The sequence below is a fragment of the Ambystoma mexicanum genome, chromosome 10 (assembly GCF_040938575.1).
Source record: "Ambystoma mexicanum isolate Mex_15411 chromosome 10, UKY_AmexF1_1, whole genome shotgun sequence".
Lineage (NCBI taxonomy): Eukaryota > Metazoa > Chordata > Amphibia > Caudata > Ambystomatidae > Ambystoma > Ambystoma mexicanum.
In genome coordinates, this window is record NC_090932.1 from 1,165,145,084 (window position 1) to 1,165,161,376 (window position 16,293).

Below are 16,293 nucleotides of genomic sequence, written 5' to 3' on the forward strand. Positions count from 1 at the left end.
ATGGCAGCCTCTTCCCGATCTTCACCCTGACGGCGGTTGTATGAATGAGAATCACATGGGAGAGGACAACTACCAGGGAGATGTCATGACTTCATTGGAGGAGTAGGTGTTTACCCCCCTTCCCCATTAGGAAGACCCTCTAATACCAGCGTTCTTAATGGCCTATTGTCATTCTAGTCAGGCCCCCACCTTTCACTCAAACACCCACAAATCACACATTACACCTTTTTGTTGCTGATGTACCTTTGTGTGAAATCGGTGAGAAAAACCATCCAAGAGTTAAAAGCCTAAAGAAAGTTATGAACTTCAGCTCCCATAAACACTTGGGTACTGAGATGAGGACGACGACGGGGGAGTTTGTTCAGTGACAGGTGCTCCAAGTACAACACGCAGACTTGTTTTTTTTCAAAACCTTCAATAAGTGGGATATTTAAAGGTGGCCCTCCTGCACCCTTAGTTATGCCCGTTATCACCTCCTTGCACGCTAACATTCAGGACACCCTAAAACAGGCTCAGATGACACTGCAGAACACCAACAACGCCTACAAGAGGTTTGCAGACTAGAAACGAATCGATGCACCGACATATCACATAGGGGACAAAGTCTGGCTAGCCACCATGCATATCCCAATGAAAGGCCCAAAGAGGTTCCACCCAAATTACATTGGCCCCTACACGATCGTATCACTGATCAATCCGGTAGCAGTTAAACTGGAGTTACCATCCTCCTTACGAATGCATCCAGTATTCTATTCATCACTATTGAAACCAGTTCAAACCGGTACCCGTGATTCCATAACTATAGACCCCCTCTGGTAACAACGCAGGGTGAGGAACCTGAATACGAAATACAAGACATTTTGGATTCTAAAGTACTAAGAAAGAAGCTCTATTACTTGATTGATTGGAAGGGGGATAGCGGGCTAGATAGGACCTGGGACCAGCTTCAAACATGCATGCCCAACGTTTGGCACGTCCATAATTACCCAAGACAGCCTGGACCGGGCATTGCTCTCAAAGGGGGTGCATTGGAGGGGGGTGATGTCATGATCACACGGAACATTCATAATGGGAACACAGGGGAAGGCTGGACCACCAAGGTGGATGGCTGGCGTTGACGCACCATGGAAGCATGAGACCAGCCACCTTAAAGATGGCCAACAGTGATTGACACAAGTCCGAAACCAACATGGCCTCTGAATATCCACTCATTCATCAACCTAAACAGTGTAGGTACACCAGGAGTGAACCTGGGCTATATATACCACGCTGTGGGCCTCACCCTTTGCTTCACGTTAGTTCTGCTGGTAAGATCAGCTTAACGCGTACCACTCCTGTGTTCCTAGTCTCACTGCCTCCTTTCACCACTGCTGCAGTGCTTACCTGACTCCAGCACTCCAAATTTCCTGTCTCCCGTTCAGCTCCTGCAAAAAGAAAGTCAAAAGTTAAGGTAACAGAGAGGAAACCGTCGCACATGCATCTTACTGAAAAAAGCGCTGCTTTACTGGAAAAGACGCTGCACTTGGCCTGAAAGCCTATTCAGCCCATGCGCACACCTGCATACCTTCTCTTGGGCTGTATTTTCATCGTCTTTGTTGCATATTGCATCGCTTTATCGCCGGCCCAACACTCCTGCAAAGAAAGTACAAAAGTAAATAGACCTTTATCGACGCGTTGGAGCGCACTCCAAGGCGCCAGATGGAAACAACCCTCGAAAGACACAACTGACGAACTAGAGACTAAGAGGGCACCTTTGCCCCAGCACCTGGCGAGTCACAGCTGGGCTGGACTGCGCACACCAGTGAAGGAACTGGTCCATGGTGCACTTCTTGTTTTATCTTTGTGTACATGTGTGTGCACTCTACTAACCACACTATACACAAACCTCTAGGTGAGTACGATATAGTGTTAGTGGGGTACCTATTTTTTCGGTGCGCTGAAGGCCTTCACTAATTGCAACCTCAGAATATTTAATAGAAAGAGGCTATGTGAAGAAAGTGAGTGTTGGCTGCAGTACAGGTCAAATTGATGTTACCCCAGCCCACCTCTAAAAAGAAAATGATTCAATTCTTCTCCTCCTCCACGCTATACACTCCTCTTGAGAAATAAGATTTCATTGCCTGCGAGCAGTGGAACGTTTTATTGGCATTGATGCCAGTTTCAACACACATGATCTTTCCACAAATTTAACAAGAAACTGAAAATGTATAGCATTGCTGTCAATACATTATCTGCAAGTTCAATACACCGTATTTCAAGAGCAAAAAATACACTGCATTGATGTTGATTCATGTTTGCATCAATGCCAATAAAACATTCCACTGCTGGCAGGCAATATAAATCTCAGTACTATATAATTTCTTATTTCTCAAGGGGAGTGTAGAGCGCAGAGGAGGAGAATAATTGAATCACAAGGTGAGCACAGCCTTCTCTCTGGTCCAGTGGGAGTAGTGAGTTTTGCATGAAATAAGCTAGAACCACATAGTGATGTATCCCGTTGCCTTTAGGTTCTGCACAACCCATCCATCCATTGGGGGCCCAAAATATCCTTGGGGACTGGAAAAACCTACTAAACATTCCAATCCCTCCAGCCACACAGCACACAGGGTTTGTTCATATCGGATTGTGCTTCTGTGGGGAAGGAGTGGTGCGGATCACACAGCCATATTGTCAGAGGGTCGGACACTTCTGCAGGGCACCAGATAAGTGTTACAAGGAGATGTTGGCATCCACTCTAGGGACCCTGAGCGCGAGGCGCACCGACAGAGCTGGCGAAGCAGAGAAGGCCTCCGGGACAGAGAGATAGACGTCCTATGCAAGCAAGCACGGTTTGGAAATGCCGGGAGCTATGCAGGAGATCCTGGAGGTCAGGCCGATTGACGAGACCGCAGTCTTCACCCCAGGCCTCATAGGAAAGCTGGTGTATGACCGTGGAGCCGCACTGGATGCTGGAGGAGCGTCCGCGCACTCCAAACTGGAATACAGGTGAGTAGGCCACACTGCAGAAGCGTGAGCAGCATCAGAGAACCAGGAAGAAACCGGTGAGTCTGCCCAAAGCAACTGGAGACTCTGTGGAATTCCGGCAAGTGCGCTAACAAGTGATTGAATCGTACAATAATGCTAATGTAGAAAATGTACAACGCAAAGTTTGTTTGAATGCAATCAAGCCAAAGTACAAAGGCAAGATTCAATAAGAAAAATATTTTGTTTTATTTTATATAGCGCTTTATTCGAATGCGCTTTACATAGGACATATTTACATACATTACTATTATTACCCAGTGCAGACAAGGCAAATTATAAGGGCAAGCCCCATTCGAGTACAGATGCATGAGATACCAATGTGGAGGAGAGGTTTTGAGCAAATTGTCTGAGCAAATGTTGGGGGTTTTGAGCAAATGCGTTTGATCAAATGTTGCCATGGATAGATATACCAAGCACCACATGATATATGCTATTGTGGTTTATCAAGGAACTGTGTAACACAAGTCCTGGCAGACGTTGAAGTTGTACCAAGATTCCTGGCAGGACAGTATACCAGGTAATCTGAAAACCTTGAAGAAAAGTCCTCTCAGTCGAGTATATCAGGCAGCTGAATTTGTGCCAGGATTCCTGGCAGGAGAGTATTCCAGGTGATCTAAAAAACCCTTAAGAAAATTCGTGGCATGCGAGTACACCAGGCAGCTGAACATTGTTTAAAGATTCCTTGTAGGGAAGTATACCAGGTAATCTGCAAAGTTACAAGAACTTCTATAAAAAGACTGTTACAGAACGTTAAGCTTGAACAAGACCTATGTGAGTCTAGTGAAGACACAAATGAACTGCTAGCTAAATAGACAGTTTTGCCATCCTGTCCAGGGGAAGGGAACCCCCCTCTGGATCCAAGGTTCTATACCTTGGATCCAGGCATTTGGATGATTACCTTGGAGGACATTTCCGTTGGAGTTATTCTTATACTTTTTAGTTTTGAACACTTTCTCTAACATCAAGTTAAAGGCATTTCCTTGCCCCATTAGTTTTTTGTTTGTAAGTGTGAGGGTCAGCATAGGTTGTTTTGGACACAAGGATAGCTTTTCAGTTACTGACATCCTGACACAGATGGATCGTTCGTTTTAGTTTCTAGGTAGGGAAGTTCATCTTTAGAATCGGGCTAGAGAGCAGTTTTCCAACCCATTTATTTGAATAAAAACGTCTTTAACCAAGAGTACAACAACCTCGTGTACATCTTTCATTTATGACCCCTCCCACTACTCCCCCCCCCCCCCCCGACCCCCCCCAATTCCTGGTTGTGCCTGCAAGCGGTCCCCTACAACAAAATAGTATTACTTGGGCCCACGTGGATCAGTGGGAGTCACGTCCGGCGACACTTGAGTATCTCTGCAGGACAGCGGGAGTCTGACATTGCAGGCACCAATCGTGTGGAAAATCAATTACAGACTCTCCAAGTGGATTGGTGAATGTCTTTAATAGCAGTCAGCAAAGCCAGCATACACAGGACAACAGCAACCCAACAGAATGAGACTCTGCGCAGCAACCGCCCCACCCATCCCTGCCTCCAGGTACATAGCTTTCATACAGGAGAGCACACATGCATTTCAATGGAAAGGGACGTACAGACACGCCATGGGATCATCAAGCAACAATGTTTCAGGTGAATGTTCACAGTCCCAACATACAAGCTACGTTCTCACACTTGGGAAGGCACAATCTAGATGTCAACGGAAGACATTTTATGATGCATTGCTATTCCAGCTGTGCTGTGTTAAGACTTCTACACAATTCCCACATGGTTAGGGGCATATTGGCTTGCTTACTAAATGACTACTTCTTTCTGCTAAAACCGCCTTGCCTGGAAAGGCATCCTACTAAAACATGCTTAAGTATGCCAAAAGGGAAACGCGTCAGTAGTGAGGACCATGGAAACGATCACTGCTAGACAGTAGGCTGTTAAGCCTTTGTGGTCAAGTCATGACCATTGGAGCATAGGACCTGCACAGCAATGGCAATAAGGCACTATTAAACAAGGCAGTTGGCATACTTCTTATGGCCACAAATATAGCAGAGTACTTGAGGAGCTAATTAACATTTCAAATGCAAAGGCGACAATTGCCTGGCTCAAATTATAAAGGATGCAGCCAGAGACTTAGCCCCTTTTATCTCGAAGCTCATCAACGCCTCTTTCAAGACGAACTGTGCCCAATAATCTCAAAGAATCCTGGGTGCTCCCACTGCTCACAAAACAAACACTAGATCCGTCCATCCCGACTAATTATAGGCCCATCACCACAGTCCCCTTCTTACTTAACATTATCAACAGAGTAGCTTACTTGCAAATACAGGACTACCTGGACGCTAACCACCTATTAGGATCACGTCAGTCTGGCTTCCGCCCTCTACATGGCACAGTAACAGCCTTAATAGACCTTAAGACCCAAATTGACGAGTTGAAGGACAATGGGAAACCAGCTGTGCTACTCCTCCTTGACCTATCTGCAGCCTTTGACCTGGTAGATCATGCAGGTTTATGCAATCACCTGAGCTCGGCTGCACATTTTCAAGTGATGCCATAACTTGGGTTCAGTCCTTCCTAGCTAACCGTGCAATGAGAGTCTTCTCCCCATCAGCAGCTGCAGATCCCATACAAGTCTCCTGCGGAGTACCCCAGGGAACATGAGTTTTTCCTACCATGTATAACATCTTTACTAAGCCCTTGTTTGAGAAGTTAGATAGGCTGGGCGTCACCTACACTAATTATGCAGATGACACCCAGATCCTTATTCCCCTTTCGGGCAACTTTCTAGAGGACTCTGCCTTAGTAAACAAGATATACCTCCTCATTCAGGCATGGATGGCATCCCATGGCCTCTGCCTGAATGATGACAAAACAGAGTTACTCATCCTAGGCTCAGACGGCCATTAAAAAAAACGTAATCCTAGCTACGCATCCTTTAACATTGACAATAACGTAATCAAAGTGATGCCCTCAGTTAAAACATTAGGCTCTGCACCTACACTTAAGAAGCAAATCAACTCTCTAGCATCTTCTACAGCATATACATGCAAACTGATCCGAGCCTGCAGACCATTCCTCTCCGAAACAAGCTGCATTACCCTGGCCAATGCTCTCATGATATCCAGACTGGATTACTGCAATGCACTGTACGCGGGAGCCAATAAATATATTCTTGACAAATTGCAAAGACTTCAAAACAATGCCTTGAGAGCAGCTCTAAATATTCCCCACAGAGACCATACCTCTACATTTAGAAGAGACGTCCACTGGTTTAAGATTAACAGGATCCTCCTTAAAACATTCTCTCTCACCTCCAAATGTCTGAATAATATTGCTCCACCCTATCTCATTGAAAGAGTAAACAAGAGAATCACGGCATGTCCCATGAGATCTGCCAATACCCACACTCTAGAGATCCCAATATTTAAAAGTACTATAGCTGGCGCTTCCAGTTTTCCGGCCATTGCCGCACAATCCTGGAACGCCCTCCCCCTTGATCTCAGAACTGACCAACCTTTTCCAGAATTAGACGGAAAGTCCTCACCTGGATACGAACAGACGACTCCTAACCGACTGCGTTCAACTCCCTAATCCAGCTCTTCCTGCACTCGTACCATGACTGCACTTGTTACCTATTGTTTGTCAGGCCTGTCCGATCTCATGGTATTTGCTACCTTGCACCTGTTGACTAGAATTTTGTAATACTTTGTGACCACCAGTCTCCTGTAACCAATGTGGCAGTAATTCTTGTATTTCCTGTATATATGTACCATATTTACTGTTGTGTAACCAAGCTTAAGTATACCTGTAATGATGCGCCCAGCTACCTGAGGGTTTGGTGCGCTCTATCAAATAAATAAACAAATACTTTTGTTTTCTGCCACAGTGCTTAGGCGAGCAACATACCTCCACAGCTCTGTCCTCCCCACCCCCTTTGTACAAGCCAAGCTCTTGGAAATATTGTTCGATGGCGAGCAGAATTTTGGCCTGAAGACTGATGGATTGGATCCTGATGAGCAGCACCCTGCCTGGCTTCTCTTCGAGTGACATGGGGGCCAAGTAGGGGCAGAGGGGTTGCTAGCTTCCCAAAAAGGGTAGGGGGGCTTCTTGGGTCCAATTGACTTTGGCAGCGAGCATCAGGGGTGGCAGCACCGTTAAGCTGCTTTGAGTTCTCCACACACATGTCCCTGGTTGGAGGGAGGGTCCCTGAGTACTGGGAGGTAAAAAGACATAACCTCAGACTTTGGGCCTTGCAGCTCGTCAGATGGAGGTATTGCCTACTCTTCTTGAAGAGACCACCGGACAGACCAGCCTCCCCAGCAACTGAAACAGGAGCTGCAGGAAGAACGGAGAACCCTGCTTTTAAAGGGTGGAGTGAAAGAGGTATCGCCTAAAGAGAGAGGGTTAGTCTGGTATTTTCATTATTTTCAAATTCACGATGGTGATTTGAAGTAAATTCTCCAGGCTCTACAATTCCAGGACTGGCTGGTGTCGCTGGACTTTCAGCACACCTCTTTCCATGTCCCTATCCATTGAAAGCAAAGACTGTTCCTGAGATTGGTCATTGGGGACACTCGCTACCTGTTCAGAGTGCTCCCTTTTGGCCTAACCTCCACGCCCAGGGTCTTCACCAAGCTGGTGGCAGCTCACCTCACCCGACATCCACATATTCCCTTACCTGGATGACTGGTTGATCCAAGGAAGGTTTCTGAAACGGGTATCGGCGCAGCTCGAAGAAATCGGATCACTGCTTCACAGTTTGGGCGTCTCCATTAATTTCAAGAAGTCCCATGATACACTCGCGTAGAAGCTCCAATTCATAGGAGCAGTTTCGGATACCCGGGCAGCAAAGGCTTTCCCCACTGAGGAAAGATTCACCAGTGTCAGACAGATGGTTGTGCTTTTTCAGAACCATGACAGCTTGCCAGTAGCTTTCTCCCTCTGCCTCTTGGGCGAAATGGCCGCCTGCATTTTTCTGGTGCCAGTCCATGGATGCTTTCCCTTTTAATTGCTTTTGAGGGATCAATGGTCCCGGACATCCTCAATGTGTCGATGTCAGTGGCCAACAACTTCTCATGTGGGCCAGCAGGGGGAGCATGATGACCAGGGAACCGTTTTGGCCATGGGCACGGCTACTTACGGAGGGTTGAAGGGCTGGGGCGCTCACTACCTGGTTCTGCAAGAGAAGGGCCTTTAGTCTCCAGTGGACTGCCATTGGAACGTCAACAGATTGGAGTTTCAAGCAATCCGGTTAGCCCTGATGGCTTTCGCGCCATCCCTCAGGTGGAAACATGTCCTGATATTAACGGGCAACTCAGTGGCCATGCATTACCTCATAAGCAAAAGAGGGTGCAGTCTCAGCCCCTATACAGGCAGGCCATGCAACTGGGGTTCTGGCTGATGGAGAACAGGATCGCTGTTTCTGCAGCTCACCTGGCAGGGTTGGAGAATGGATTGGCTTATGCTCCAAGCAGGCAGAGCACGGTATGGGAAATGTTCCCAAAAGTTCTTACAGAATTTTCGCCCTGTAGTGGATCTGTTAGCCACCAGGTCCAACGCGAAGTGCAAGCTATTCCTTTTGAGGGATTTTCCTGTGAGCAGGGCACTGCGAGAAGCGTTCATTGTGAAATGGGTCTTCATCCTCTACTAGGTGTTTTCTCTGATTCCTGTCATCCCAGTGGATCTCAGGTGGTTGAGGAGGTTCCGGGCCACCATGATCTTGATCACCTCGGCTGGCATAGAAATTCATGGAGAACATGGTATTCTGATCTTCTGGAAATGGACATCTGCCCTCCTTTCTGGCTTCTTTGGCGGACAGACCTCCTATCCCAGTCGGAAAGGGGGGTGATTTTCTCAATGTTCATGCATGGCTCTTGAGAGGATGAGAAATGTTAATGTTGTTAATGTTAAAGGTATTTGGACTGTGCACCGTCACCACTGCTGTGGTCCCCAGGCACTCTGGTGGATCCGAAAAGGAGGGTGTCGGGAGGGGGGTTAGTAGGGTGTAGTGGAAATAGGAAAGTGAGAGTTGTGATGTCCTGTTGGCTGCTTCAGTTCTGTTTGCACCATTCGCTGAGCTTAAGTGCGGTTTTTGATCAGTGCCAGAATTCCCATATGCTGTTGTGGCGGGCTATGTGTTAGTATGTTGTTGCAATGTGGTGAAGTGCGTGCAGGTTGCTGTGCAGGCAGAGAGGTGTTTGTGTGAGTTTCTGTATGTTGTTAATGCGGAAAGTTGAAATTTTAAGGTACAGTTATAATGGTTTTCAAGTATTTGTCGATTTCATACCACTGTCTTTGCATTTCTGCGCTCAACCTCTATGGTTATCCTGTGTGTTTGGTACTCTACTTTAACGGCTTAGTTACAGGCATGCTGTGTAGTGGGAGCTCTTTTGTGTGGCCCCAGTAGTTTATCTAGCTCATATCAGCTACTTCCCCAGCCCTGTAGCAGGTGTAGTTTTGGTCACAGCATTTGTCCCTTATTGTCTATCCTGTTGGTTGTCCCCACCTATCCAAGTGTCCTTTTGAACTGGTGGCATGTGGGGCTGGGTGAGCAGTGTGTGCCCACCCCCGCTTTTATAAGGGAGGAGTAGGTTAGGAGTTGTGGTGTGGTGTTGACTCTCATACCCCACTACCACAGTTTTGGAATTCCTTCTGTCCTTGGCCTCATCAGGCCTTCTGATAGGCACGTTCAAAGGTTATTTCTATTAGGTTGCTTAACCTTAAGATGGCTTTCTTGGTGGCCATCACATCAGCAATGTCTGTAAGGGTCTCTACTGCAGGTTGCCATTTCTGCATTTCTTTAGAGAGAAAGTATTGCTTAACGTCTATCCAAAATTCCTACCTAAGGTCGTGTTTGAGTTTCATATTTCGCAGAACATTGAGATGTCGGTATTCTACCCACCACCTCACCCTTCCAAGGAAGAGGAAAGACTACACAGGCTCGACCGGAAGAGGGCATCAAGCTACTATACGGCCAGGACAGCTGACTTCAGGCGTGATGATCAGCTATACATTGCCTTCTCGCAGTCAAGGATAGGTCTGGTGGTATCTAAGCAGACGATTTGCCATTGGATAGTCCTCTGCATCGCAGAATGCTATGAGAAAGTAAGAAGCGAATTACCCTACGGACGTATTCAACTAGGGGCTTGGCAACCTCTTCTGTGCTGCAAAGTGATGTGCCAGTAAAAAGAGATCTGCGAGGGTGTGGTCGTTGCTTTACCCATTCACAAAACACTACAGCATGGACATTGCTCTTAGGGCTGATGGTCAATTGGGAAGAGCGGGGTTGCAAAGCTTTCTCATATATCCGCCGTCGTATGCTTTACTGCTTTGGGAATTTACCAGATGAGGAATCTACTGGAGAATGTAATCCGGTGAAGGAGGTATTACTTACTGTTAATGTTCTTGCAGTGGATTCTTCTCCTGCAGATGCCTAATCGCCTTCCCAGCATACCCCTCTATAAAAGTGTACTGGTCTCCACTTTTCGTTTTTCTTCATTTGTAGGACAACGACAAAAGATTGTAACTTTTTTTTTTTTTAAGGGCGCAGGATTGTGCTGTTTATAAATTAGGGAATCATCCAAAATGACCGAGTTCATTAGACCGAATGGGTTATTTGGCCGAATTGCAGTGCTAAGGACTGCGGGGGTGTCCCCCACACCCTTGCTCACTAAATTGTGAGCGGGGTTGCGGGGTGTCCCCCGCAGGCATCCTGAAAAAGCAAAAAAAAAATGAGAAAAAAGGAGGGCTGCCGGGGTTTCCCCCGCACCCTTGCTCACTATATTGTGAGCGGGAGTTGCAAGGGTGTCCCCCGCAGCATCCCAAAAATCCCCCAAAAATCTGTGAAAAGGAACAGGCGTTGCAGGGACTCTGCGAGTCAGCAGCCACAAAGTAAGTAGGTGGGTGGGTAGGTGCGGGGTCAAAGTTTGAAATGTTCAGGGTAGAAAAGATCGAAGGTTATTTTGGAAAAATAATCTTCTCTTTTCTCCCTCGAACATTTGGATCTCAGGCTCTCAACCCCAATCCTAAATGAGTACTGCTGGCACGTTGCCCTACAGTATTTGTAACTGAATCAAATCAGTTTTTTGTCTAGTCTTAGTCGAATCCCGTTGGATTCTTCCGCACGGTTGGTGAGCATCTGGAAAAAGGTGGGGAACTGAGGTGTGGAAGGGTAGTGACATGCTATATGTACTACCAACGTCACGTCCGGAGTCCAGTAGAGGTGCGGCCGAGACATGATGAAGTCGTCCGGCAATGTCGAGTTGCACTATGCCCCCTGTCAAAAGTTTCCAAGCTGCTGAACCTGGAGGGCTATTCATTAGATTAGGAATCTGCTCAAGAAAAATCCCTAGAAAGAACATTACCAGTAAGTAATTTCTTCTTTTCCTGTATTGATCTCCTTGCAAGTGTGGCAGTTCTGCAAGCAAACTGAATGTGATATGGCTTACATGGCGTTGTTTTTCTATTGTCCTCAGAGCTCTCGGAAACCCCTTGTGTTTCTCTCTACACATAAGTCGCAGCTAGATGGTGTTCTCCTGTCACTCATCCTCTGCTCCCAGAATCTTGGGTTGCCTCGTGTGGCCTGGGGGGACACATACACCGCTCCAACTCTTCGGTAAGTTGTTTGAGCAGTTTATTGAAGAATGTGGTAGGATAATTGTTTACACTGTCTAACTCTAGGCCCAGACAATATTATCTTTTTGATTGCTCTGAAAATGCAGTGTTCTCTATCTAAATTCTCAGAAATAAGTATGAAAGGTGGGACTATGCCCCAGGTATGGTCCTAGGGAACATCTTGAGGGTTTGGTGTTATATACTATCCAACTGCATTAGAGGACGACGGATTCATGCACGGATGCTCTCTGGCTTTGCCCTGATACCAGATGTGTGGTGTGTGAGGAGTAATTTGCTTCTTTTTCTCTTACCCTGTACCAGGTTATGGGACATGAAGAGATGGTACAAACTAAAAATGAATGGATTTGAAATGCTCATGGAAGAAACCATGATTCTAATTGGAATCTCTGCTCTCTGTTATCAATATTTGTGTTTAAGTGATCATCGTTGCTCTCTGTGACCCCGTTGAGTGGAAGTTGGTGAACTAAAGTGAAGGTTGTGGATGGACTATTATATTTACATATAAGCTCTAAAATGGGGCTACAAAGGTGGGGATCAAGCAGTGACTCTGTTCTGTTTCTCCTTGACATAGGGCAATTTTGAAGCGCCTGGGGGTATTATTCCTTCCGGCTGAAGCCAAAGGCCACAAGAAAGGCAGTTCTCAAGCCTTCTCCAAAGCTGTGGTTGCCTCAGTAAGTATAAATGTTTCTGCAGAGCAATTGGACAAAGGTGGGGCGAAGGGGTATGTTTTACAAAATGGACGGTCTAATGGATACTACCCCCTCTTATGGATTCGTTAATCTTTGAAATGTCCAGCCTAAGGGAAATTTGAAATCAAGTTGGCACTGCCCTGATTCGCACCACCTATACCAATGGTGCTCTGATGGGGTCCTTGCGGCTTACATCGGAAGATATTGTGTCCCGGGTCTAAGTGGCACACACGCACACCAGTTTCCCGGATACATCCTCCCACAAGAGGACCGGGAGCCTTCTTGGGTGACTGAGGATAGGAAGGGGCAGATAAGGAATTTGTAGAGGAGACATCATAGCCATCAGAAATAGCATTAGCTATAAGATACATAACTTGGTATTGTAATGGATTCTAAGTCCTCTACAGATTCATTTTCTTTGAAAGATTATCCCTGCAAAGCCAAGTAAGAAATCAACAGAGGAAGGAAGGGGCCACTGAGGTGCCAGGTAAAATATAACTAGCTTGCTCAAAGGTGTGGTACACCACAGCCCTGCCCTACAAGACCTTAGCCCTTCTTTCTGTTCTAAGCAGTAGTGCTTTGCAAAGGTATTCAGAGTCTACCAAGTGGCAGCGCTTCAGATTCCATTACATTTTACCCTCTTTAAGAAAGCAGTACATGCAACAACCCCCCTTGTGGAATGCTCCAAGATCCCATTGGGGGGGCCATGTGGGCCACTGTGTAACATATCCTGATGAAGGCTGCTTGATCCCTCCACCACCCCCCTGGATAGTTTCTCTTGGGCCAAGCCTATGTAGCCTCTCCTCTGACTGGGAAGGACGAGGAGGCAGAAATAAGGCCGGACCCTGTATAGACTGGTTTATGCAAAACTCACTGATGACCACAGGCAGGTAGGCTTTACCTGAAGGGTCACTTTGACTTTTGTCACCCACTTTCCTAGACAATGTAATGGATCACCATGAAATGAGTCTTCAAAGTGAGAAACTTTAAATCACAGATATGCTTGTGCTCAAACAGCAGAGACTTCAACTGTTCCAAGACCAAGTTCAGGTCCCACCCTGCCTAAATGTACAGCAGGGAAGGATCAAGAATTACTAGTCCTTTCAGGAACTTGATCACAATTGGTATGTCAAAGCCCAAGCCCTGTTCTGGCTTTTGCATAAAGACAAAGCACAGACAGGTATCCCCTCACAGTGTCTAACTGCACTCCCTCCTTTGCCAGCACCCCTCAAACACGTCATGGTCCTGAAACCTTAAATGATTAAGTGTGAAGCTAAAGGCTCCACGTGTCCAGATGGAGGATGCTGCCTGCTTCCCATTTCAGCAGAAAAACTGGGGATCCTCCAACATACTCTGCAAATCAGATTGTGCAAGTCTGCGTATCAGATTCTCTGTATTCACCTCAGGCCACCAAGAACATTGTCCCCCTGTAGTTCCTGAATCTCCTCGATTTCTGAGATGCAAGCCTGCAGGCTGGACATCTGCAGATGAGACATCATATCCATTGGATCCAACAATCACCGTAAGATACGTAACGTGTTGTTTGTAGTGACCTACAGTTGTTTTCAGGTATTTCAGGGGGGATGTTAATCTTGCTCTTCACTCTTGTTGCAACTCACCACCTCAATGGAGTTTAACAATATTTGATGCATTTGCAAATCACTGGGTATTTTGAATAGTTCAACATCAACAGTGCCATCTCTTTTTATTGGAATTACTGCCAATACCTTGTAGCTATCATGCGCAGTAAAGGTTCTATTACTAATACATTGGAAAAAGAAAATCACATAAGTATTCACAAAAATACTAGCTGTTGGTATTACAATACAATTAACAAAGGTTTACAAAAAAGGTTTACAAAATGAATGATTCTCTAGTTTACTGTGATGCCCTATTAGTGGATAAAAACTAGGTATCCAGTAAAGATCAGGTGTCTCACTTTCTGATAAAATGAAACAATATGTTGTAGAAAACAGATTACCAGATTCTGTGGTTTGCATTTCTGCATTCAGAATATCTTGACACCGAATTGCAATCTCAGTTGCCTACTTCCTTTTGCTCTTCTGTAACCCTCATTGGATTATCAGAAGTTGCCACCAATGCAATGGTTGGTAAGTTCTCTTTATTTCAGCATCTGTCTTTAGATGGCAACACCCTGTTAGCTCTTATGACATTGGGTTTTATGTAGCACACTACTGCCATTCTTCGTGGTCTCTTGGGGCTTTGTGACCTGCAGGAAAATGGGGTGTGTTTGGTTAGTAGGAGCTATGGGTGCAGTGCAGGATTGCTTTGCTGATGCATCTAAATCGGAAGAAACTAGGCTCTGCATTCTGGTATATGTTTAGGTGTGTTTTATCCTGGGCAGTTGGGGTATGTGTTTACAGAAGGAAGACCCAGGTGTAGGTGTCTTGCTCAGTTTACTACTAATGAGGTCTGCATTGAGAGGATCAGTTGGGTGTTGCTTAAGGGCTATGCGAAAACCTGGTGTGTAGAGTGTGAACTTCAGATGGTGTTAGTGTGTGTAGAGTAGGGCATACTTGCTGCTGTTCACCTGCAGTGTGATGTGACTAATCAATATATCTAGTGTTTGGGGGAAAAGTGCAATGTGAAGCAAGTGAGGGAGGGGCGCAAACAGTCAGGCCACATAAATCAAGGCATGAAACGGCCTAACCAGGACCAACATAGCCTCCTCCGCACTTTCCTGCCACTTGCTTTGCAGGCAACTCTGTTTTTATATTCCTCACTTTGCCACTGTCATATTGCATGAGTGTGTTTGTGTTATGTGATGAATCCTGTGGAGTCCTCACTGATCCCCAGCCATAGTTCTCATCCCTTTTGGCCAGGGGACGCCAGTTGCTACCTGATCCTGGTGCTATCATGAGGCAGGATTACATGGGAGGAGACGGCTATCGGGGAAAGGTAGTGACCCCAACAGGAGAGCTGCAGTATTCTTCCCTTCCCAGAGAGCAATGCCACATCATTCCTGAATTCGTAATGACTTGTTGTCACTTTACAAATCCCTCCCATTGCAGGACCCAAAAACCCCTTTCAGCAAAACACTCTGAGCAGAATACCATTCATACTTCATATACATGTAGGACATATTTAACACCTCCTGTCTCTGATGGCTTTGTTCTAAAAAAAGAATCCTAAACAATATCATTTTGGAAGACCTAACCATCCTATGGACTCTGTGAGGAACCTGAGGGCATCCTCACTTCTGCTCCCCGTGAATCCTCCTCTCAGGTGGCCAGGGAAAGGCCATCGCTCTTGGATCCCGAGCCTGGGGGTGGAGTAGCGAGGGAGGATCATCTGGGTGGAGGGTCCTCAGAGATGGAGAGTGGGGCACCTGCAGGTGAGACATAGTTTCCACCTTTCCCTATTGTTGACCAAACTTTCCCCCAAGCTTTATGCAAAACCTGTTAGGGGGTTGCAGGTGTATAAAATGAGAGCCAGAGAACAGTACTTTCAGAATCAGGGAGGCCTGTGGGTGAGAGACCAGCACAGGGCCCTTTCAAGGAGGTGACATCCGTGGTGGAACCTGTGGAGGAGTCAGGACACCGGCCAGCAGCCCAATGAGGGAGCCTCCGTGTCGTGGAACTTTGCAGGAGGAAGAAGTACGCCGTCCCTGTCCTCGCTGAGGCAACAGAGCTACCAGCGTGTGAGAGGCAGGCCCTGGTATGCGAGTGGGGCTCGCATGTGCTGGTCCGCTGACTTGCAAGGAAGAAAGCAGCAGAGAGAGCCATTCGGGAATGACGCAAAGTACCGGTGAATGCCGGGAAGTTGTTGTCCGCAGATCCAGTAATAGTCCATTAGGTCAGATGTGCCTTTCTTGAGGTCAGTGATCATGACAGTTCTATTGCATTGTGAGTTTGATCCAACCGCAGCTGTCCCTTCGCTGAAAAAACAAATTTCATTTGATTTTGGTGGGCGTATCCTTATGGGCCTCTCGAGGGC

At 46.5% G+C, this 16,293-nt stretch overlaps 1 protein-coding gene across 1 annotated transcript in view; it reads left to right on the top strand.

The window, feature by feature from the left end:
- The window catches only part of GPAT2 (glycerol-3-phosphate acyltransferase 2, mitochondrial), a 2,680,481-nt gene that overhangs the window by 866,344 nt on the left and 1,797,844 nt on the right, over positions 1-16,293 (top strand). Inside the window, exons 8-9 of the mRNA XM_069619102.1 lie at positions 11,488-11,627; positions 12,219-12,318. Of these exons, the coding sequence (XP_069475203.1) occupies positions 11,488-11,627; positions 12,219-12,318 (240 nt within the window). The remainder of the gene's footprint in view (positions 1-11,487; positions 11,628-12,218; positions 12,319-16,293) is intronic.